The 24,842-nt window shown below is 41.4% G+C and overlaps 1 protein-coding gene across 6 annotated transcripts in view; it reads left to right on the top strand.

The window, feature by feature from the left end:
- The window catches only part of USP13 (ubiquitin specific peptidase 13), a 59,262-nt gene that overhangs the window by 13,583 nt on the left and 20,837 nt on the right, over positions 1-24,842 (top strand). For all 6 annotated transcript variants that reach the window (XR_011142819.1, XR_011142820.1, XM_068954273.1 and 3 more), the window contains exons 3-10: positions 2,548-2,608; positions 13,158-13,279; positions 13,696-13,838; positions 14,044-14,228; positions 18,665-18,759; positions 20,432-20,619; positions 22,445-22,516; positions 22,808-22,901. Coding sequence is in view for 4 of the 6 variants with exons in the window: in XM_068954273.1 (XP_068810374.1) it covers positions 2,548-2,608; positions 13,158-13,279; positions 13,696-13,838; positions 14,044-14,228; positions 18,665-18,759; positions 20,432-20,619; positions 22,445-22,516; positions 22,808-22,901 (960 nt within the window). In the remaining 2 variants the exon portion in view is untranslated. The remainder of the gene's footprint in view (positions 1-2,547; positions 2,609-13,157; positions 13,280-13,695; positions 13,839-14,043; positions 14,229-18,664; positions 18,760-20,431; positions 20,620-22,444; positions 22,517-22,807; positions 22,902-24,842) is intronic.

Here is a 24,842-nt window from a genome sequence, read left to right as displayed (position 1 = left end):
CTGGAACGGTCTTATGAAGGGCCTGGCACATGCTACACTGGTTTTGGGGTTTTTTTTAAGCCAAGCTTTTGATGTTATATGATACAGTAAAGCCAGAGGCATTGGGTACACTGTCTTAGAATTCTTTTGGCCGGGTGGCCGTTCTAGCTTGTGGTTCCCTTGGCATCGTCCTTGCAGAACACAATGCGTTACTGCAGAAATCCTTGTTTGCTTCCAAAGGTGTTTGGAATAAGTGTCAGTTATGTATCCTGTCACAATTTAATTAGAAAACAAGGGACAGATCTTCAGTCCATTGGTTTAAGTGGAGCTACAGCGTCTGCCAGCGGCAGGATAATGAATCCTCGGAAATGTCTGCTAGTGCAAGTTATGGAGCACCCTCTGGTAAAAATCCATAACTAAATGGACAAAAAGGATTTTTTCCTGAGAATTTCACTTTTCAGGATTTTGAAACCTGCCCCTTTCCTATGACTGTTGTATATGACTGCCCCTGGGTTGTATTCAGCCTAGGGTGGAGGTTTAGCTTGGTACTGTAGTGATACCTCAGGCCTGGTTGAAAACACTGGGCACAGAAGTGTGAAATTTATTACAGTGGTGGGTTCTCAGATATTATACAATGGCAGTCTTATTATAAAAACATAGCAGCCAGTGCAGTCTATGGAAATGTGAAAGAGGACAACTGACACCTCGTATGAGAAACATCACAGACAGAATCTAATGCCGAAGCTGATGCGTTGTGCAGACTCCCATTTGCTGCACACGTCACGTCTGTTAGTTGAAATTCAAAATTCTTTTGTGAATGAGGAACGTGTTCAGTGCTGACTGACAGGTGGAGAAACTGAGGCAAAAACTGTCAGGGTCTGATTTTTTTCAGGAATATTGGACATCTGCAACCCCAGTGTAGGTGTATTCAGCAATTCGGAAAAATCAAGCATTTAATGTTAGGCTGTCAGTGATAGAAACACTCCATGTGAATGCTGCTTGTTTGAGACTTCTGTTCCTCAAAACTTTCCTAACGTTGCACTTGGAGTCATCAAAATTCATCTAGAGCTTCGCAGTATTGGAAACGATATTTCTTAGTTATGAAGCTCTGGTCCTGGGGATGTGTGTGTTATAATATATCTGTATTTATACTCAGTTTATACTGTATCTGGATGCAGTCATTTTAGAATAAGGAAAAATGCTTGGCTAATCTCTTTTCACTTGTTAAATTCCAGTAGTATAAAAAAAATGTTTTGCTTGTTATTTTCACTTCATTGAGGAAAATGATGTATTTTTTTAGTGCTGACATTGCATCCCTGACTGCCTTTCCATAGGGTCCCTCTGTATGGATAATAAGTTTTGTTCTCCAGCGTGCAGCCAAGGAGCGTTAGCTGGCATCTGCTCTTTCTAAGAATGGAAAACTTTCCTATGGCCTACCAGACCTTACTGATGATTCAAGCAGTTTGCTTTGCCAGAGCGTTATTTACGTAGTGAAGGGAACCACCCAAAATATGTGACCCTTTCACCTACCAAGGAGCAGAGGCAAACGCGAACTTGCCCTAGGTTGACAGGTTCTTGGCTGGTGTCTCTCCACCTGTTGTATCCCAATTTTATTTAAAAAAAAAAAAAAAAGTCACCTAACAACCTCGCTGCTTACACTAACGTTATACACTATATAATAAATCATGTTGACGTTATAGCTAGAGAGGCTTATTTAGTGGTTTGATTTAATGACACATGTTAATGAACAGCTTAGACAGACAGCATGTAGTAGTGAGCGCATTGGCTTTTACGTTTGCTCAGCTACTAGCATTTTGCCCAGCAGTTTGAGGTATGATGAACTGGGAAACTGGTGCTTGAAACTGAGTGCCAGTAGAATGCCTGGGAAGTTACTATCTCTTTCTGTGTAGTTTAACTTAAAACAAACAAACAAAAACCTTCTGGAACTGTTGCGTGGGTTTTGTCAGGTTTCTTCCATACTCCCTAGTACTAACAGAGCATGGTGATAACTTGGATTGATATTAGTGGAAGCAGGCTTAGATTCTGACTGATGGGGAGTTTTTTTTCTGGATAGAAGAAAATTAGCTGAGCTCGGGGATCACAGTGAACTGGTCATATTGGAAATGAGTTATGGAGTCTTGAATCTTTCATGGAGATTTTTTTCCTCTTGTCTGTCTCTAATCCAACTTCAGTCTTTAAGAAGTACTGTAGGCATCTGGTGGTGGGAGATCTGAGTGATGCTCCATGTCCCATCTTGATGACAGGATAGCAGTCACCCGTGGTCACCATTAGACATGCCATGCCTAATTGCTAGTAGAGGAAAGTGAAAGGATTCAAGCGGTGGCTTACTTTCTCACTTCTTAAAGGTAGCAAGCAGTGATGAGTTGAGTGTCAATATCAGAGGTGAATGAAGAGAGTTTGCATTCTTTCTCAATAAGGATTGTCATTTAATAGCGGGATCATGAACGGATCCATTTTGCCTTTCAGAAGTGGTGATGGTATGGAGTTGTGGCTGATTTACTCTTGTTTCACTTGATGGATTTTTAATTGTCTCTTTTTCTTTTCCAGAAGGTACCAGGGGCATCTGGTGGCGCTTTACCAAAAAGGAGGAATGCTAAGCTATTTTTAGGTATTGTGAACAGCTGCTTTTGCACAGTCCCTTCCTGACCCTGTCTGCATGTGTACTTGGGTTCTGTCCACCATTGTGTCTGGCTTTGGGGCTCCTTGTGGGTTTTCTTTTTCTGTTTTTTTTTTTTCCCTTTTTGGTTTTAATTTTTAAAGTTTGTCCAAACAATAAATAGTTCTTAGGAATTTTGATGTGTACTTGGAAATATGTGTTGCATATTAATGAAACATTTATTTATTTTAAGCTAAATTAGCCCCTCAACTATTCTCAAGCAGTTTAAAGCTTGATAGACACTTTTTGATTTAGTTCTGTCCCTTCCTTCTGTTTATAATATTCATGTAACATCTTTTTAATAAAATGTTTATCTGCACTTAATGCTTAGATATAACAGAGCCCCAGTGTGGCACTGTTTCTGCTCAGCAGCTGTTCACAGGAAGGGTAGTTTTCACTTCATTGAAGTTACTACACAGGTAAATGCTCTTAAGTGAATGTTCTGATCTCTGCTCTAATGAATGCAGCAGGACATATATCACGGGCTGCTCTTACCAGTTCCTGTTCTGTTATGTCCACCATTATCTCCTCGCTTTACAGAAAGCAGGGTTTTCTTGACATGTCGTTTTCATCAGAACCTGATCATCTTTGATATTAACTGATTCAGGTTGTCTAGAAAACCTCGGGGTCTCGTAGATATGTATGGGGGAACTTGCTGCAATGCCTGTATTCTCCCTCATCCCGCTACTTGTGATAGTTTCCTGAGTCTTATCTTTGCTCTTCTTCCTGTACTAACAGCAAATAAGTGAATTTTTCTTCTGGTGACAAAGAAGTTAAATATTTTCAGTGCAATTGCCAGCTCTTATGGCTAGAGGGGAACGATAGTATGGCCTCCCATTGGAATTACTTTGATCTGTGGAACGTGTCCCTAAGAAGCACTTGTGGATTGTGATCGATTTAAATTGTTGTTGTTCATGTCTGGAGTAAGTTTTGCTAAGAGGGCTTGGAGAAGAAAAGTCTTAGTAAGATGAATTGTAAAAAGATGAAACTCCTTTTGTAGGAAGACACCATTTAATGAGGGGTGAGTGGGCAGAAGCTGGTTCTAAATGCCATTTGCTATTAGTGTATATCAAAAATAAAGTTTATCACTGGACAGTTATTGTTGGGTTCAAAAACAAAGCTGGCTGCAATGCAGCAATGGTTGTGCAGTGTTAGCAACGTGAGTGTAAACAAGAAGTGCAAAAACACAGTCAACTTTTATTCTTGCCAATTTACTGCATGCTTTTGAGGCTCATTGTGGTATACCAGCATACATTGCACGTGGCTTAGTGTCCCTGATATGCCATATTGTAAAGAGTTCTTAAATTCCATCCTTGCACATGAACGTTTTGCTCCCACTGAGCAGGTCTGGTGCAGTAGTTTCAACTGTCTTGGTCCCAGTTAATTTATGAAGGCAGTGCAGTTTCTCTGGGATGGTTTTAGCCCACTGAACTGTTGCTATTTAATCCAGGACTTCTGGAATCTGATGCATTTGTGAAAATTTATCTGACTGGTTGTTCTACTGTAGTCCTCTCTGCAGTCCCTGCTGCCTCAAAGTAAAATGGTATCAAATGTCTACGCTGGTCCTTGAGGTAGTATTTCCAGTGTATCCAAATGCTCTGTATCTAGTACTTTGGATCTGCAGTTTGTCTTTTTTTTGTTTTTGCTGTTTTTTTGTTTTTTTGGCCATACTGTAAACAAATGAGCAAAGAATTATTCCTGGCCATTCATATTTGAGGAAGTGAAAGCACACAGAGATCAGCTATGTTGACTGAGTTGCAAATGACAGCAGAGATGATGAGCAAAATTTCTTATCTCGTCTCTAACTCGTTGGCCCTCTCTACAGGGCTGCTTCCTCACTGGTTCAGAACTGCTAGTCCTCTCGTTTTAACTGAACTTTTTAGCTTTTTCTTTCTCATTGTGACCTTGGACATCTATGATAGAGGTTTGCACTAAGCTGGCTGTCATCAGCCCATATATATACATGCCATTTAGGGTATACCCCATTAGACAAGAATAGGCAATATGCAATGGTAACTCCAAGATCACTGTGTTTCTAGGTGTCTCCAGCTGAATAAATCCCCGAAGGCCCAGAGAATTAAGCTTTGTGTACAAAGTCAATCCACTTTGGGCATTTGTTGCATTGCTGCTTATAATCCTCTTTGATGTAAAGCTATTAAGGATATTAAATCCTTTTCAATCTCCTAGGTATTGGGAAAACATCTTTTGGGTGCTCACTGATTGGTTTCTAGCACTGCTGCTGTCCCGCAAATACAACAGAGACAGACTGGTTGAGTCAACCCACTGTGAACTTCATTTTTTCCCAAATATTGACAGATCCATAATGAAGTGTGTGTGTGAGTTTTTTCTGGAGAAGGCTGGAGACTGTTCTCTGCCCGAGTTCTGTGTTGTGATCAGGAGGCATAACAACATTGTGGGTAGAAATGTGTGAATTGTCTTTAGTCTAGCTTGTCTAGGTATTGCTAGGCAGTGGAGATACAGTGACTTTATCTCGGATTGCACAGGCTTTCTGAGGGTTTGGGCTGGTACTTAGAGCAGACTGTCCATACCAAACTGCATGGAGTAGCATCCTTGCTGCACTGTTACCTAGGTTAGGAAGTTTAAGGCCATTCTGTGCTTGTCAGTGTGCGTGACTATCACACAAAGAAGTTTTAGATCAAATTTGTAAAGTGAAAAGAAAATAATAGATAGGACCAAATGGTATTCCCCATCACTTTTAAAGCAGCTCAGATAAGAAATTGCTGGATGGCTTTCTGTGGTATGTAACCTTTGCTTAAATCAGCCGCAGTATGGTAAATGTAAAACTGATTTTGAAAAAGGGCATGATGGGACCAGGGAAAGTGTAATCAGTAAGTTTAATTTTCTTATTAGCCTATCTGGAAGAAAAAGCGAGGAGCAGAACTAATAGGAAGTTGTATAAATATGACAGAATGGAAAAGAACCACTGTGGCTTTCACCAAGTGAACTAATGTTTCCAGGTCTGCTAGAATACTTTGGGAGAGTCAATGAATACATGGATAAGAGCAATTTGCTAACAAAACAAACTTTACAAGATCCCTGGCAAAGATGTTGGGAAATAATAGGGGAGATCCTTGTCTTGATGGGAGTGGAGGCCCAATTCTCGCAGTAGAAAGCAGGGTCCCCCTGGACCTGTTATCCCCAGAATCGGTCAGTGGAGACCTGCATAATATTGTAATGATGAGGAATTGCTGATGATGCTAAATTCTGATGATACTAAACTGGAGGGAGTGGCTGACACACCAGAAGGCTGTGCTGCCCTTCCGAGGGACCTGGACAGGCTGGAGAGCTGGGCAGAGAGGAACCTCATGAAGTTCAACAAAGGCAAGTGCAAGGTCCTGCACCTAGGCAGGAATAACACCCATGCAGCAGGACAGGCTGGGGGTTGGCCTGCTGGAAAGCAGCTCTGCCGAGAAGGACCTGGGAGTGCTGGTGGACAACAAGTTGACCATGAGCCAGCAGTGTGCCCTCGTGGCCAAGAAGGCCAACGGGATCCTGGGGTGCATTAGGCAGAGTGTTGCCAGCAGGTGGAGGGAGGTGATCCTGCCCCTCTCCTCAGCCCTGGGGAGGCCTCCCCTGGAGTACTGTGCCCAGTTCTGGGCTCCCCAGTACAAGAGAGACATGGCGCTACTGGAGAGAGTCCAGCGGAGGGCTACCAAGACGATTAGAGGGCTGGAGCACCTCTCCTCTGAAGAAAGACTGCGAGAGCTGGGCCTGTTCAGCCTGGAGAAGAGAAGATTGAGAGGGGATCTCATCAACGTGTACAAGTATCTGAAGGGGGGGTGTCAAGAGGATGAGGCCAGCCTCTTCTCCGTGGTGCCCAGCGACAGGCCAAGAGGCAACGGGTACAAACTGAACCACAGGAAGTTCCATCTGAACCTGAGAAAAAACTTCTTCACTGTGAGGGTGACAGAGCATTGGAACAGGTTGCCCAGCGAGGTAGTGGAGTCTCCTTCGCTGGAGATATTCAAAACCCGTCTGGATGTGATCCTGGGCAATCTGCTCTAGAGGACCCTGCTTGAGCAGGGAGGTTGGACTAGATGATCTCCAGAGGTCCCTTCCAACCTAAACGATTCTGTGATTCTGTGAATTAATGTAATCAGAAATGATATGGACAGTGATAGACAAATGAGGTGATGGGTTTTGATTGATTTTAAAAATATCCAGGAGATAAATCTAAAAGTGATTTTTTTTTAATGTGTGCTACTGAGTAACTAAACAGTAGGTGAAATAAATGTTGAAAACTTCAAAACATGACACACGAGAAATGCTTTGTGTATGCCTAGTGTTTGGAAAAGTAGTCCTGAGACTTGATATGGAGAGTTCTCTGAAAATACCAGCTTGGTAGTCAGCTGCAGCAAAAAATCAAATGAAACATTAGGAACAGAGGGATGTTTTCTATTTTGTTTTCTATTATTTTGCTTTATAAATAGGAAGTGAACCTGTGTTTTCAACAGAGTAACCAGAGCTGCATGCAGTATCTCTCTCACATGGTCTCTTTTGCACGTGCTCTTCCTTGTTCTCACTTTCTCGTTCTCTCTTTCTCTTTAAAAAAAAAAAAAACAAACAAAAAAGAACCTTACAACTGAAAAATCTTAGCATAACTAGGAAAGGAACAGAGGAGGGCAACAAGGTGATAGATGTGGAATCGCTTCTAGGTGATGAAAGGCTCTTTGACTCTTCAAACTGGAGGCAAGAAATATGAGTAAGATGTGAAAAATCATGAGCAGCCTGGAAAAGGTGACTAGGGAAAGAAAGTTATTTCTCATACTGCAAAAATGAGGTGACTCCCAGTAAAATTTTCTGACAGCAAGGAAAACAAGCAGAGGAAGTACCTTTTCATGAAAAAAAGTAATTGAGTTGTGGAATTCATCACCCCATCATGTTTTAGATGCTAAGATATAAATAAATTTTTAAAAGTACTCAACTAATTTATGAAGTAAAGTTCTGGTAATGACTTTATCACAATGGCATAGATACAACTAGTGATATGAAAAGTCCATGAGCTACAGATAGCTATCCAGAAGTTAGGGAACTTCTGAGGGAAGAATCATTACATGTTTGCCCTGCTCCTGGGTGTCTGTTGACCCATATTAGGGACTGGACTCTAGGATAAACAGGTAAGGTGGCTGTCATAAGACTTAGCCACAGACAGATGTCCTCTTCCAGATCAATTGCCATAGCTGTATCTGCCGGGGGAGCAATTTGTGAGAGATCAGTTTTGAGCAATGTCAGGGCTAATTTAGATAAGCAGTTAAAAGTATTTTGAAGTTCTCAGATGAACAACTCTGCCAGCAGATCTGTGAGGATGGTAATTGCAGGTGAAAGGAATGTCAGTGAGGAATGGTATCTATGACAGACAGCTTGTCACGGAGAAGACCTCAAAGGAAGAGAAAACTTTCACTTATGGAGTCTGGGAGAATGTGTAAGCTTGCTGAGCTTTTCTTAGGTGGCACCTGCCTACCTACAGCAGGGAATCCAGTTGCACCTACAACTGTAGCTCCAAGTATGTAGCTCCAACTGTAGCTTCCACTATTAGAAAGAGTGGCCATACTGGATCATAGCAAAGCTCCACAGAGCTCTCATAGCTCTAATAGTAGCCAGAAGCAGAACCCTGTTTTCAGTAGGGAAATTTTTGTTATCCAAGCTCTGAAGAGGACTTTCACTACTGCTAGTTTATGTTTGTGCAAGTAAGCACATACAGAGTATGGACAAATCTATGAATGAAAAACTAACGATTTTTCGCTATTTCGCTAAACCCTAATTTGAGTGGTTTCTGGCAATATTTTTAAATCTTAGCCCAATAAAGTTGTGCCAACATTCCAACAGTAGCAGTGGAACTGATTAGAACATGAGTGAACCCGTTACTCTGGTTTTGCCGTCTAAGCTTGAGTTGAGGTGAGCTTGAGAAGGGTGAGCAGAGACTTCGCACAAATGGAGTCTTGGTAGCATGCTGTTTTAGGTGGAACTGTGGAAAAGAGGCTAAATTAACGAAGCCTAATATTGCTAGCAAAGCAGTTAAGAATTTTAAGTTTGGTGGTTTAGTTTTCCTTGTTTAATGTATTACTATGCCAGAAACCCAAAGAATGAGGTACATATCTAGTAATAACGGAATATTAACGCTTTGGAGAGTAGCAAGATGAATGTGATTCTACATATGGTGAATGGTGCAAATGATCCTACCAGGAAGTACTGCTTTTCCTTGCTCCATAAATGAGAATGTTACGGCTATAAAGTGGATTTATTTTTTATCTTTTGTTTCTTTGTGTTTATAGTTCCTCTGATGAGGATTTTTTTTTTTCAGATGTGACTGAACACAATTGAACCGAACAGTTCATAGTTTACAAAGTGCTGCTGGAATTCATGATGATTTAGAGGCTTCAGGAAGAAATGATTTGATTTAAAGACACAATCCTCCACTGTCACATCGATACAAATTTGTCCTTTACTTGCAGTGAGAGCAGGGTCAAGCCCGGATTCCTAAGACGACTGTCTAGATTTTCAAAATTAGTTGTAGGCTTGTTAGTCAGCATCCTAATTCAATTTTCATATTTCTCTTCCCTTTCACTGGCACAAACATGTCCATTAGCACAGGAAATCCTGTTTGGGGTCCTGTCTGGAATCTCCTTATGCCCCTATTATTAGTGCAGTCAGTTGGTAACCTGTCTAAACCTGATCTAGACATGTCTACTCCTTCTCTTCCTGTCCAGCAGGTTGGTTTGCAGTACTCTGTCTTCCATCTCCAGCTGCTGTTTTCAGTCAGTCCAGCAGCAGCGCGCTTCTCGCTGTCACTAACGTGATCTGTGAACTGCAGTAAATGTACTCTACTGACTGCTTGCCTAAAATAACGTCAGTCCAGCCTCTGTTTTAGTGTGTCTGTTATTTTGCTTTCCCTGTTGTCCTGACCTCCCAACACAACACTGATGACCTATGGACACTTTGTTTTAGTGACCACATTTACTTGGGACTCTGACTTGGCGCTGTAGAGCTCCTAGTCCCTTAGAAGGGAACGTTATCGTGTGGACTTTTGCCACCAAGCTGTCAGCTCTTTAAGAAGATTGCAAACTGGTTGGTTGTATTGTGTCAGTCTGAGGTCTTAAAACTATAGTAAACCCAGTATTGCCCAGGGATTCCTTTACATACATGCCTTGGCATCTTGGAAGGTCATCTTTATCCAAAAAACAGCCCTGTGTGAAGCACAGTGAAGCTTCATAGTATTCGATGCCACTTGTGTTATAGTTGTTTTTAATCATATTTTTGTTTTGCAAGTTAATTTCCCCCTGCTCTTCTTTCCCATAGTTACTCTTGTTCCTTTGTCAAACTCTGCTCCAGTTGTAAAATCCGCGTTTGAAACTCTTTGCAGACAACGCATGGTGCCCAATGATAATGGCTTTGGAGTGAACGAACCTCTGCCCTCCTTTAGTGTGGACTCCTAATGTAATGGTTATCTTTTTCTGTTCATTATGTCTGAGTTCATGTTTTCTTGGCTATGTTGACTCTTGCAGAGGCACAGTGAATAGAATGCAGGTAGAACTTATTACTGAACTTAGCAGCTGGAACTCTCAGTGCATAGAGGCCAAGATTTGAAAGAATGAATGGCAGTTTTAGGGTTCTTAACTTGACATCATTAAGGGGTCTGTCTGATAGCCTCTGCAAGAGGGATTAGTTTATGTGACTGTCTGCTGTATGAAGAGATTTGAGTCAGTCACCTTAGAAGTCCCTCCCAGTCTTCTGTACTGGATTTGAACTCTGAAAAATTAAGTATAACCAGAGTGATAATTGCCAAAGGCATTGGTGGTTCTTGTAGTTTTCATTCAGAGGGAAGAGATATATGGAGTGGAAATGTACCAGTTTAGCATGGTTGCTTTTAAAAGTGGAATTGTCAGTTAAATCCTCATGTGTTTTTCTGGAACTGTTATAATGCTATGCATATCTTTCTTTAAAATAAGAACTGCGGTGCTGCCATGTTGGTGTGTCAGATGTCCAGAACGGCTAGGTTGACAGGACATCGTTTTATACTTTATTAATAATTTGAATGGTATGAAGCCTGAAGAGGTGAAAAGGAGCTTTCCTTCTCTTCCCTTTGCACACAAAAGGCTGGATGCTCCTAAGTGTGTGATGTCCTTAGATGACAGAGGATGCTTGCTAATAGGATACGCAGTGTTTCATCTCTGGATCACTGGTTCAAACCCAGGTCAGGTCAGTAGTAATAAAGTCACTACTGTTGTTATCTGGCTTGTGAGATGAGGTGAAGTGTGTGTCTGAATCTGAAACCTAGGTAACTATATCATTTCTGCTTTTATATAGCTGATTGGAAATACTAAAAAATTGTGATGCCGATATTATAAAGAAATAAAAGACGTGTAAGGCCCGCTCGCGCTGCAAATAACGATTACTGGCTGATGTGAGCTGTCCTCAGGTTCCCTCTGGTGGCTGAGCAAAGCGTGTGACTGCAAGCCCTGCAGGAGGCATTTGCTGCCTTTAACCTGTCTGGATGTACACTGAGTTTTTATCCTTCTTGAGGAACCTGCACAAAATGAAACCTTTGTCATATTTAGAGGATGGTCAGTATTTTCAGGTTTGCTGTGCTGGCCACCATCAAATTTCTGGGCACTGTGTGAAACCGCTATGTGATAGATGACCGTATATATCGGCTGCTTGAAAGCGCTCAATTTCTTTGACTTGTAAAGCAAAAGAGCTTTCAGATGCAGGCTGAAAGAACTGCATCTGTTGAGATTCTCTCCTTTTTCAAAGCACAGAATTGTAATGCAAATTGTGAAAGAAGTCTGAAGTAAAGTGAGGTTGGTGGTTATCTGTATTATGCTGCAGTAAGGGAAAGGATCCGTATGAAAAAGTGTGAATCAGGGAATTACTAATGATTACTAATTTTTCTTCTTTATGAATGCTGTGCTTTCGTTATAAACAAAAATTGTTGCCTTGGTGTCTGTGTGCAGCTGTTTGGTCAGTTGCTGTTGACCAAGAGGTCATGTCACTGGAAGTCACTGATGGTGGGTGTTGTCAGCCTTCAGGAGTGGCTGGTGCAGCAGATAAGTCAAGAATTGAACGGAAGCTGGTTTATGTTTCTCTCAAGAGGTGATATTTCCAGGTCAAGTTAATATATTTTTGATATTTAATCTATTTATTTTATCACTTAGGCAGTTCATTCTTTTACTGTTCTGGGGATGAATAGAAAGCTTGGTTTCCTGAATTGGGCCACTGTCATCTTTACCTCATTCCAGAGTATATATGTGAGGTTTCAAGTGTTCCATGGTCACAGTGGTTGCTGCCAATGCTTGTTCGTTATCGAGTGACTTATGAAGCATATGCATGTGCTTGGAGTGCAAGCTAGTGCCAGCTTTAGCTACTGCTAATTCATTTTCTTTCTTGGTCAAACTTTCTTCTACCACTGACTCTCTGGTGTATAGGAATATGGTAGCTCCTACTTTTCTGGATTCTCCTATCCTTGCCCAATCTCTGTTTGTGGCTGAATCTTGTGAAATACGTCTGCTACAGGATGTGCATGTTTGGTCTTAACTTCTTCAGTTGTACTGGGAGGAAATGAGCAAGACTTTAATTAGCACAGTCTTGTCCATATGGGGTAGTTACGTTTTTGATAAAGCCTGAGATGTAACCACTAGTCATATGGTTTATTTGTATACCTTCCTGGCCTCTTTCTGGTTAAATGACCTACTGAGCAAGTGTTCTCCATTTTAGCTGATATTGCTTGAGCAAGGCTCGTATTTAAGTGAGAAAATCATCCTTGCACTGGAATAAGAGTACTGACCAACACTAAGTGTGATGTTCTAAGGCAAGTTTTACTAGTTGATAGTGTTATAACAGATAGAGTTACCCTGGTTACGGAGAGGAGTTAACAAGATTGGGTAATGCTGGTATAACTGTACCTGCTCTAACTGTTTGAGACCGAGTGGCACGTGGGAACACTTCCAGCTACAGCCAACTTCATGGGAGGAGAGGCCCGAGGTACAAGCTGGATGGGAGCCCAAATGTATTTCAGCCAGGTCTGTGATCTGGACGACATGGGGAGCCAAAACAGAAATGCGTTGTCCTTTCTCTGCAATTTAGGCGTAGCTAGTGTGACCTGGTCTCCAAAGGGCAAAGTGATTCAAGATCCTGGGTAAAAAGCACAGCAGTCTTGCATCCTGATTTTGTCCAAAATGAGCAGAATTGTGTTAGATGCTGCCCAAAGTGCAACAGTGCTTGTGTTCGGAGAGGGGCCAGGCCAAATGTGACTGTGGATGTAGTTTAGATTAAGAAGGCAGTTCTGGTTCTTGGCACGTCCCCTTGCAGAAACGGTCACATTTTAGCCTGGGTTTCACAAACATTTCTGACCAGAAAAAATTACTGACAGCATCGACTTCCAGACAGCTGTCAGGCACGTGATACTTCATAGATGTGCTGCTGCCATGGTTTAGCAACACTGACCTTGGTACTGTCTCCTCACGTTTCCCATCTTGTTTTCCAGATCTAGAGGCAAACGGTGATCTAAGCAGTGATGACTTTGAATATGAAGATGAAGCGAAGCTTGTTATATTTCCTGATCACTATGAAATCTCATTACCAAACATAGAAGAGTTACCAGCACTGGTCAGTGAGTGTGTGAAATTGGTGATACTAATTGTCGCTCACTTCCCTTTTTATCAAGATTGTCTTTTGTTTTCTTGTGTGTTGTGCTCGTTTTTACGTAAGGGCCTCTCCTCGCTTACAGTAGAGGTGCCGGCATTTTAAAAAGTCTGTTTTATCTTTGTTTCTTGGATTTTCTTTTACCTCCTTTGTTCCTACCCTTACTGTAACACCAGCTTGTCCCACAGAAACTCACATAGCATGTGTTGGTGTGCTTACTCTCCTGCTATAACAATAATAACAACGGCAATCTAGCGAAATACTTGCATGTTTATCTGATACCTAGTTATGTATGTGCTTAGCAACTGGACTGGGCACCAGCTTCTGTCCAGTCACTGAATTGTGTTAGGTTGCGAGTTTAACATACCCGTGTTTTCCAGGTGACAATAGCTTGTGATGCACTCCTCAGTGCAAAATCACCCTACAGGAAGCAGGACCCTGACTCCTGGGAAGAGGAACTTCAGGCATCTAAACACGCCAAAACACTTGTGCAGTTAGACAATGGTGTTAGAATTCCACCCAGGTGAGGGTAGCAAGGTTTGTTCATTGTAGGCTGTCCAGTGCACTCCAGAATAAAAGAATTAAAGCCAACAACTCGGGCAGCAATTTTTTTTCTTGCATGCCTCCTGGCAGGACGTGTATGTTTGGTTTGACGTGCCATAATAGTTTGGGAATGCAGGACTGGCTCGTGTCTTACTCTTTATTTTTTCCCTTATTTTCTCTTGCAGTGGTTGGAAGTGCTCAAAATGTGACCTGCGGGAAAATCTGTGGCTAAACCTGACAGATGGTTCGGTGCTGTGTGGGAAGTGGTTCTTTGATGGCACTGGAGGAAACGGGCATGCACTGGAACACTACAAGGAGATGGGATATCCCCTGGCAGTGAAGTTGGGAACCATCACTCCTGATGGAGCAGGTCAGCTGCCTGCTGGCTTCTGAGATGGAATGTCTTTTGTGCATGAGACTAACAGTGTATATCCATTATCAAGTGGGTTTGTGCCTCCAAAGTAAATATTTGAGAGTCTGATATGAAAAGGAAACTCCATGAGTTTGTGAATCCTGGGGAGGGAGGGAACACGCTCCATCTGGAGAAAGTCGAAGCCCTTACCTTTTTCACACGCTCTCCTCTTCCTGTTTTATATATGATGCAAATGGGTTTTTAGTTTTGTCTAATGGTAGGTTCATAATAGATTGGGAAGAATGGTGGTATTTTGAAGCAGTAGAATCTTGAGAACCAGTATTTTTCAATTCTGCTGCATTTGGCTATGCAAAAAAGGGCAAATGGTTCAATCGTATGCAACACAGAAGTAACAGCAGAGTAAACAGGCAGAAAACTCCATTCTTACTGGCGTGTCTTTTTTTTTTTTTTTTTTTTTAATGTTGTGGAAATCTTGCCATTTTTCCTTGTTGGTTCACTAACATTTTGTTCCATCTAATGAATGCTCATCTTCATGGGGCTCCTGTGATGTAAAAAAGCCTGAAGATCCTGGGAGGGAAAAAGTTATAGCAGTATCCTTGTTTGCATATGCAGCATGTGACATTCCACAGTGATGCTGTGGAGAAGATTGTGCTGTGTGAGAATTAGGCAGAGCATAAACATGAGGAGCTGAAGAAGTCATAAGCAAAGAGATCCTTTTCTGCAGCTCTAAGGAGTAATGAAAAGGGAAAAGAACAGATAGTGTGATTATGTTTGTTTTCTAGTGCTCATGGCCACATGGATGAAAACCAGCTGTTTGGAGCAGCCTCTTTTTTTACACACATCAGTGAGCATTTTTCATCTTTTAAGTCGTATTTAGTTTCAGAGAAAAGACACTGTAGTTAGATTCACCCAGCTGTGCCACAGAATCACTGAGTGCAATTCTTTCTCTTCTCTCCCAGATGAAATATTGCTTCCTTGTGCGAGTCTGGTCTTGGATGATTTCTGCCTGAATCTCTCAAATATTGAAGATAGTTGGTATTTAGGATTTACCCAGTTGCAGAGTTCAAATTCATCTAGAAAAGAAACAGTATTCTTTATTGTTTGTTTCAACGGGATTTTTGGCATCTTTAGCAGCAGTACGTATTTCCTACGGCTGTTCCCCTTCTGCCTGCCACCTATCAGCTGCGTCCTGTATTAGGTGGCCTTCAGGATAACAAAGGACAGGCTGTCATCCTTCCATCTGAATGAGGGGCTGCAGCTGTTCTCCACAGGCCTTTGTTCTTGTTCTGGATGATGTTAACTTTGTTTCTCTATAGAAAAGACTCCCTTCCCCAACTCTCCTTGTTTCCTTTTCAGTAATTACTCTCTCTGATCTATACTGCAAAGGTAATCGTAATTGCTCTATAGGGCTGGATGACAGATGAGCCTCAGAAAAGAGGCTCCGAGGCTGGATATGACTCAGTCTGTCTGCTTCCTGCTTCCCTGGCCTGGGGGTGAAGAGGTGACGGTAGAGGAGTAATAAATGTTAGATCCTCTGCTGACTTGCTCTCTTTTCACACTAATAGGAAGGAGAAAGAGGTATTGGCACTACTCCACTTATTGCTACCCTACTTATGCACAGAGGGAGCAGAGGCATAGGCAGGAGAACTCTTCGTCTTTTCTCAGGAAATCTCAGTGTTGCATAAATCGTGACAGATTTCTGGGGTGTTAGCCTCATTTTGTAGCCTATTGTCGACAAATAGATCTGGGACCAGCTCAGAAATTGAACGAAACTTCTAGCTTCCAGTCTGGGATCTCAGATAAGATGCACGAGAGAGTCAGAAAAGTTGCATGCTCCTCCGGGTTCTTCCTGACGGACTGCTACCCTTCTAGCTTGACAATGCCACTAGGTTTCTTTTCAAGTCATTGTGAGGTTACACGCCTGAAACTGGTTTGAGGACTAAAGAACGTGATGAAGGTTGAAAGTAGGAGGCCCTGTCAAACAGATTGAATGAGTTGCTTTGTGAATGCCAGTCACAGCAACTGTCAGATTCTTCCTTGGTAGATCCTGGGAAGCTTGTTTCTTAAGGGACAGCCTTACCAGTACCTTGTTCTTTAAGTGGAATGGAGTGATGCCTATACAGCTAGAATAGGCATAAATCTTGAACTCTAGAAGAAGAGGATGTACAGGTAGCATTGTATGCTTTACAATGTCATTTTTCTTTTCTTATCATCATCATAATAATTATTCTCTGTTTAATAATGTTCTGTGGTGTCTAATTCAGATTTTTCTTACTTTCTTCTTTTTTTCTGTTCTTCTCTTCCCCCTTCCCTTTCCCACACGTGTGATACCAGGTTACGTTCATCATATTTGTTGAGCTGTCTACACTCTATACCTACCAGAGTCTGTGTCAAAGCACTCCAGACCTGTCTGTGGGGTTCTCATGTTCTTGCTTTAATTAGCTGCTCGCTGACTTTTTGAAATAGGTGAATTCTTTCTCATGAATTTAAGTTGTCCACACAAATGAACGTGCTAAAGTATATGACACAAGAGCAGGGATTGAGCAAAGATTAACGTGTGTCTTGCGTTCCGTTTCTGCTGCTGTGGATCAGCAATCTCAGGTGGCTGCTCTCTCTTCAGTTGCCAGAGCTGAGGGAAAATAAAATCCAAGCTTTCGTGTTAAAGGCAGTCACGCAAGATCAGTTGATGTGTAATCTCGCTCTGATAGGTGTTTGAACTTTGCAGGGTGTTTTGGCTGTGCGGTGACCTCATCAGAAGAGTATGGGAATGTTGTGAGCTCTTGTGTATGTGTGACCTGTAGTGTTTTCTGGGAATGCTTGCTGCCATACAATGGAATTCCAGCAGATGTGCAGCTAAAGCCACGTGCGTGCCAGGCGGGTCACCCGGGACATTTGTTAATAGAGGGAATGATGGCTAACCAGCAGCTGGCAGCATGACTCATGAGCACCATTCCTTGATTTTAGAGATTTAACATTTTTCATAGGGCTGGTAAACTTTAAAAGTTGCGTTCAGTCTTAGAACACTGGCTAACCCTCAGCCTATCATTTCAGCATGGGGTTTGGTACTAGCACTCTTCAAAGAGACTGCCTTCTAGTTAGAGTCTTATATAGGTGATGGGCTGAGTCATAGCCAAGGTCTACAGTTGCCAGGAGAGGGCAGGACGAGGACTCTTCAGAGGTGGTATTTATGCGGTGAACAGCCTTTGGTCTGGGTTCTTGTTCTCTCCAGTTTATTAATCCTGTTTTCTGGCTCTGATTTCTCTGTCAAGCTAGGACTAGTCATATGGGGCAGGGGTGCAATGTGATGACTCCACTGGATGTGAAGAAAACTTGGCTGAGAAAAGTGCAGATATACTGGCAGAGGGGCAGGGGATTCTGGGTTTTGGTAAGTGGGTAGATGAGAGCAGGGAAGTCCAGTAATAAACTACAGAGGAAGAGGGCAGAGAAGAGAGAAGATAAAAGGCCTGTTCAGGTCTTCGTAGTGCATGTCCTATCACTCGTATACGTACATGATGCCTGCAGCTTTGTTGTTGTTTGGTCGCGTAGGTGAAACTTGCTCTGGACTCAGCTTCACGATGGGACTTGCTTGGTTAGTACTGAAAATGAGCTGCTCTTTTTGTCCTTCTATTGGATTTACTAAACTTGATTTTGTAAGGAAGACATAATCACTAGATATATTACTCTTCTCTTCAATTTGAGCTTAGCCCTGCCAAATCCTTTTTGTGAGTTTACCTAAGGCCACAAGGACCGATGACAGAGGTAGAACTGAAACCCAGATCTTCCATATGATCAAGTAAGACAGCCCAGTCTCCAAACCAGCCTTTCCTCCCTATCAGTGAGATCAACCGTTCAAGTCCAAGTTATTTCTAATAAAGCATCTGTCACTTGAATTTGCAAGCATTTCTCACATTTTCCTGCATCTCCACAGGAAAAGGGCATAAGAGAATTCCTTGAGCTGTAATAGAAATTAAAAAAAAAAATGGCAGTAGTCAGTTGGCTTCATATACCGACAGTTTTAATGTGTCTGCGTGTATCTGATAGCTCCATAACAACTCAGAAGTTCTTGTTGCTGCGTTCAAAATGTAGAGTGACCACATATCTGAGAATTTTGTGCGTGTTGTTCCTTGTTTGTCCTACTTATTTTGGGGGCAGAAATACTGTAATAATTGTAAGTATTCTTAGGCTTAGATTTTAGTACTATGAGGGGAGGTAATTCCTTTTAAGGAGAGTAGTTGAAGTGTGAAAATTTGAGGTATTTACTAAGCTATGTGGGTGTGTATGTGTGCGTTTTTCTGCAGATCCTAACCAAGCCTGGAGAATGCAAGTAAGGTATTTTGTATAGGTGCTCCTGTACCGAGAATGCAATGTTGGTTTTGAAAAAGAAGAGATAATGTTTGGTGCAAGTTGTCATCTACTTTTCTTTGCTTTTGTAGATGTCTATTCCTTTGATGAAGAGGAGCCGGTTTTAGATCCACATATAGCAAAACATTTGGCACATTTTGGAATTGATATGCTGCAGATGCAAGTGGTAGGAAATCCATCTTTTATTTAGGTTGTTGTCAGCTCTTCTAGCTGGGGGATGGGGACAGCAGAAAGGTCATAACTGTAGATATTTAGTTTTATAACGAGTTCTACCAGCCTGTCCGTGTTTTATTCTGGAGTTCTGACACAGAGTGAATCCTAAAACCCAAATCTGAAAATTGCTTTCCAAAAGAGTTTGTAGTCTATAGTTTACATGCTTCACATGTAGTATGTTATGTACCATTTTCCTCAAAGACAAGAAAAGTCATTCAGTTAGAGAAGAATTTCTGAAATATTTAATGGCAGTGAGTGATACAGTTAATAAAAGAAAGCCTATTGCATGTGTGAACATAAAAGATCTTAAGCAGAAATAAGTAAGAGCTAAGTAAAAACATGATTACCAGGTTATTTATATCAAGCGATACGTTTCAATGTAGGTCTTGTTAATACATTACAAAACCAACAAATACATACTGTCCCTCAGTCTAGAAGACAGTGTGAACTATGGTATGGTGCGCTAGAAAGAGGCTTGGGCAAAGAGGATCCTATTTGTTGCAGATACAGACCAGCAACAAGCTGGGCCCTATCAGTGGAAAAGTCCTTCTCCCAATTTCTGTCTCAGTGGATGCTGGTTCCGGTTCTGTTTAGATAATCTAAGAAGTCTGAATGGATTTTGGATATAAAGGCAGGTGTTTTTATTTATTTTTTCATTCAAGCACGTAGCCTAGAATGACTACCTGAGAACCTAAACATGAAAACTGTATTAGAAAGGAACGAGCCTGGTAACTGGTTTAGTCTATTTCATTGTCCAAGTCAAGAGAAAACCAACAATAAACTGTAAAATAGTAGAGAAGAGTTGAACTGTATTTCAAAAGCCCTCATGGTACTAACAGACCTTATTTTTGGTATGCCGATTTTGTTGCCAATATCATGAGTGAAATATTTCTTTTAGCCAGAGAGGCTTCTGGAAAACCTGTTTTGCTCAGGAAGCTTAAAAACTTTGTTACCATGTCAGCTGTGATGAAATGAGAATCAGAACTTACTCACTTGGCTACAGCAGGGGTCTCGCCTCCTGTCTTCCGACCAGTCTGTAAAATTATTAGTGAAGTGGTGGAGTAGTGCCAGCAGTAAATGAGACAGCGTAGTGACCTCTACTAACAAGCTGTGTACATACAAGCTGAAGGCTGAGCTTTGAATGGGAGAAACTTCAGCATCACAAATATGGGCTTTCCCATGTGAATGAAGGGAAGAGTTCCTGGATCTGCAGCTTTCATCTGTCTTATTTGTTGGGATGGTTTTCTGGAGCAGCAGCTATTCCTGGCCATTACAAATGCAATACAAAACCTGAAAAAAAATGCAGTGTTTTTGTGCGGAGGTTTGAGTTCACAGCCCTGAAAGAAGAGGGACTCCCAGCTGAGACTGAGGTCGCATCTAGAAACGTGCAAAGACCCAGTGCTCTGAAGCAGAGCGTTAATTGTACGGACAGGGTAATGCTGGAAGAGCAAGCTGCTGGTGTTCTGATCCTGATCTCTTCCCCTACATGGAGGATTTACTTCCTTTTTCCTGTTGATTTGGCTCTTCTTTTCTGGTATATAGTTAGTGATAATGATAGCAGCATTGTAGTAATTGTTGCTGAAGGTGGGTTTTTTTTTTTAAGAGAACGTCCTTCTTGCTTTCAGACTGAGAATGGGCTAACAGATAATGACATCAAACCAAGAGTCTCTGAATGGGAAGTGATTCAGGAAGCTGGTGTGAAACTCAAGCCCATGTATGGCCCAGGATATACTGGCATGAAGAACCTTGGAAATAGCTGCTACCTCAATGCTGTCATGCAAGCCATTTTCAGCATCCCAGAGTTCCAGCGAGCGTACGTAGTTCCACGCCAGCTTTTCTTACTAGCTGCTGCGTTCCCCAATCTCTGTTTTTCTAAGCAAATAGTATTTTAATTTTTGCCTCTCCTACAAACAGGCCTCTCTCTGTCAGTTCAGTGGCCGCTTAGAAGTAGTGATTATGTTGTTCTGTGATGGAAAAGATTGGAGCCCAAAACCCCACTTGCCTTGGAATTCAAAGCTTGCTTTGTTTTCAGTGGTGGAGAATCATATGCCACCTTGCCAACTTAATTGCCCCGTCCCTGTTTTTCATTTATAGATCAGTATCACAACAGATAGTGCTGTGGTTGTGTTTGGTTTTTTTTTGTTTTTGTTTTTTTCTCCTGCTGGCCCTTGCCTTAATGTAGTTGCAGAAATACAAATTCTATTCCTACAGTGTCATTTATGCAACCACGCTATATTGGTACAACTATGTCAATGTTGATTCACGCTAATATGAAACATTGCACCTTTTGCATACAGGCATGGCTAAGAAGAGGGAAAGTATACTAGCTAGAGGTATTTTTTTGATTAAAACTTGAGTTTAAAAAAAAATCATTTCATAGTAAGGGTAGTGTGAGCATATTCTTCTGCTGAATAATAAAAAGAGAAAAATAAAAGCGTTTTTGCTTGTGTCTGCCTGTCATTCATCACAAGCGTGACAGAAGACAATAAAATATTCTTGACCGATCAAAGCTGAACGCTCGTCCCCCCAAGAAGGGAAACCTTTTTATGAAGGACAGTCTATGATTTGCAATAAAATTCAGTGTGTTTTTTTGAAATGAAGTACAATGAAGTAGCACACGTTCTGGAAGTGATGCTTTTAGATCTTGGAAAGCCTCCCAGGTTTTCATGTAGCAATTGCCTTCTGGAAAACGAGGTAGAAAACCTGGTTTTGTTAGCCATACGGAGCACAGTCTGTAGACTCATTAATTGCCAGCTTTTCTACCTCCACTTTAGAAAAAACATCAGGATGGACTTTTCTAAGGGAGGTTATTTACTGTGGCGTGATCCTTGGAGTAGCCTGGAGCATTTGCTATCAATACAGCAGTGGAAATCTTTAACGAAAGATGGATCTAGTAGAACTTAGATGCCTTCTTTCAGCATGGCCCTGCCTACCTAACCTGTTGTGTTGAAATGAAGCAATGCTCAGACAGAGAGCTACTAAAAGCTTTGCTTTTCAGCAAACTGACTAAGACAATATCTACCTCAGTGTTAACCTTCATTTCTCTCAGGAAGTTGCTCAATAAAAACTTTTCTTTGTATTTTGGTCCTGATGTAAGTGGAATTTAGTTGGCAAAGTTGGTTAGGATTGGGAAGTACCTTGGTTCTCAACCTAGTTCTGTTTTTTTGAGCAAAACCTCTTAGGATGGTGAGAGGCAGAGATACTATAGTTACTTCATGAAGATGTTTAGAGGCTTAATTATGGTAAATAACGTGTGTTGGAATGCAAGCTGCTAAAAGTAGATTTGTTACCTAGTTATCCCCTTAGAGGCAGAGAAATGCTAAGACATGAAGAACTGGGAGAATAGCTCAGATCATGGAAGAGAATATAAACCCTAGAGGAATAACAGTGCCATATGCTTTCTATCTGGCTAGAAGTGAATAAGCAAAACTCAAATGTCCACTTCCTGGTTTCTTTACTATGTTTTTTGAATGATAGAAGCGCTCACTAGGGCTAGATTAAGTCATTGCCATGATGCAAAGTTTGACTTGCCAGCACAGCGGGAGCTTGCTGAAATATCACTGCAGTATCTATTAGGGTATCTCTAAGTAAATCTTTCTGTGATATTTGAATGTTTCTGCTTTGTTCTTGCTATCCAGGTACGTGGGAAGCCTTCCAAGAATATTTGACTACTCCCCTCTTGATCCAACACAAGATTTCAACACTCAAATGTAAGTGACGCTTTTGAATGATTTATTCTGTCAGGTTAAATAGAATCTAAATAACGTAGTGGTAGGGCAAAAGAGCATCTCAGCATGGGCTTGCAAGTGAGATTTGGCATAGGGTGGAGTGTGAAGCCCTGCCTTCTTAGTTATGGATAATTATGTTTTCTCAGGGTGTCAAACGTAGTAAATTTCTTTTTTTCTGCAAAAATGTCTTCTCCTATTTTCTATTTTTTCCCTGTGTATTTGATTTCCACTACCACCTCCCACCCCTTCTTTCCCCTCTCTTTTTCTCTGCAGGGCTAAACTGGGACATGGCCTCCTTTCAGGCCAGTACTCTAAGCCACCCATGAAATCTGAGCTTATTGAGCAGGTGATGAAAGAAGAACACAAGGTATTTGAATGAGCTTGTGCAGCCTGGTAACTAGGTAAAAGTGATATCCCGAGAAAAGGGAACAGGTGCTGGGCATCGGAGAGCACGGGTGGATCCAGCATGGGATGCTTAGCAAGGTGGAATGTGCAGGATTCTAGTCAGGAGTGTATTAGTCAGGGGCTATTTGTGCAAAGCATTAAAGCAACCATTGGTTCTGCTATTAAAGTATTCTGCTGCTCCAGTGGTGAGTGCGAGAGTTAGTAGAACTTATGTTATGTGGATCATGCCTGAGGGATGAAAGAATGTTGTTTAGAGAGTCCTAAAGTAAGTCCTAAGTTTAGAGTAAGTAAACTTCCAAATCCTTTCTGAGATCCCAAAAGAAATATAAAAGCCTAAAGAAGCTGTCTCCAGTGAGGTGTCTGACAGAATTCCACCTGATTTCAGAAGAAGCTGTCTAGGTAACGTCAGTGGTGCCGGAGGTTTTCGTGACTGTGAAGGAGGTGCCATTCAGAGCCAGATCCGCTAAGGACTGGTTCAGGTGTTTTATGGTACAAAAATACTGCAGAAGCATGTTTGTGCCTATGGGATCTAACCTGAAAACATAGTAACAGGTGTGATTTTTGGATACAAATTGAAACTCTATTTGCTGGACGTCTGGGGGGAAAAAGGTAATTTTAATTCCTCGTTTGTAATAATTCAAAGCAGAAGAAAACTTGGAATCAGCTTTCTGAGAAGAGACAGTTTCAGAACAAAGATATGCCAAGGGAAGTATTGTGTAGCTAAGGTGCCAGACACAAAAGAGAGAGGAAGTGCAGGAGGAAAGAAACTTTCCCATGTTTGTATAATGAAGGATTTCATTTCTCTCTCATAATGAGTGCTACCAGTAGGAGGCTCTCCTTCTGCTTTTGCTGTAATTGGCAGTAATTTTGCAGCACAACAGATACTCGGCTCAGTATCTGTTGATATATAGCTTCAGAAACACCGCTGCTGTTGGTTTGATAATCTTGGTATTGCTTTTGTGCTGTTCTGCAGCATGAAAGTTGCCTGGTTTTCATACGTTGCAAAAATCATCACGGTGTGTGTTTGGCATTGTAGCATCCACAAAACTGTATCTTCATTTGTCTGTTTTTTCCTCCTTCAGCGATGAATACTTGTAGTCATCAGAAAACCTATTCATGTTCTCTTTGTCCTACAGTCTTTTGATTTTTTTTTTTTTTTTTTTTTAACAGTAAGGATAATTTTTAACCAAGACGCAACTTATCTGTTGTTGTCAACAAGGATCATGGGGCCAGCTTGATTCCTTGGTTTATCTTTTTACCTCTTCTTGCTCGCTTTTGTGAAGAAAAAATGTCAGTAGTTTAGTGGTGAGATGGAAAAGTTTCCTCTCTTCTTGTTAGTCGTTGTAAATTTCCCCCGCTTTGAAGAGTGAAAATAATGTTAATTCAGGTTTCACCTCTCTGTTTAAACACCTTTGTTTCTCCTCTAGTGATGCATTTAAGCAAAACATTAGTTACTGGGACAGTGTTATCCACCCAGATGAATCTGTTGATTTTAGAGTTGTTTTACTATGCAAACGATATACTTTAAAACATCTTGTTCAGAGGAATGCTGGGAAAATAGGTCCCAGATTATATCTGTGTCCCTGCCGACCTCTGGTACTGTGACCCCACGCAGCATGTGAAATGAAACCAAAGATTCCAAGGATGGAATATTTAGAAAGGAAAGGTCAAATAATAACCAATACTGAAAATACTGTATGTAGAGAAGACCTTTTCTTCATTAAAAAAGTATCTCTGAGACCAGTTAATATTTTTAGAGACAGTAAAAGTCAGGCATGCTTCTGTCACAGAAACATGATGATAGTTTCCATGGAAATAGATATTTTACTCTACCTTTATCAGTTATTGATAGAGGGATTTCTCCTTTTAGAATTAGAATACCTGGGAGCTCTTGGACAAAGGT

This window comes from Struthio camelus, chromosome 9, assembly GCF_040807025.1.
Source record: "Struthio camelus isolate bStrCam1 chromosome 9, bStrCam1.hap1, whole genome shotgun sequence".
NCBI classification, from domain to species: Eukaryota; Metazoa; Chordata; class Aves; order Struthioniformes; family Struthionidae; genus Struthio; species Struthio camelus.
Note: the sequence above shows the minus strand (reverse complement) of the source record. Positions and strands in the feature narration are given on the sequence as shown.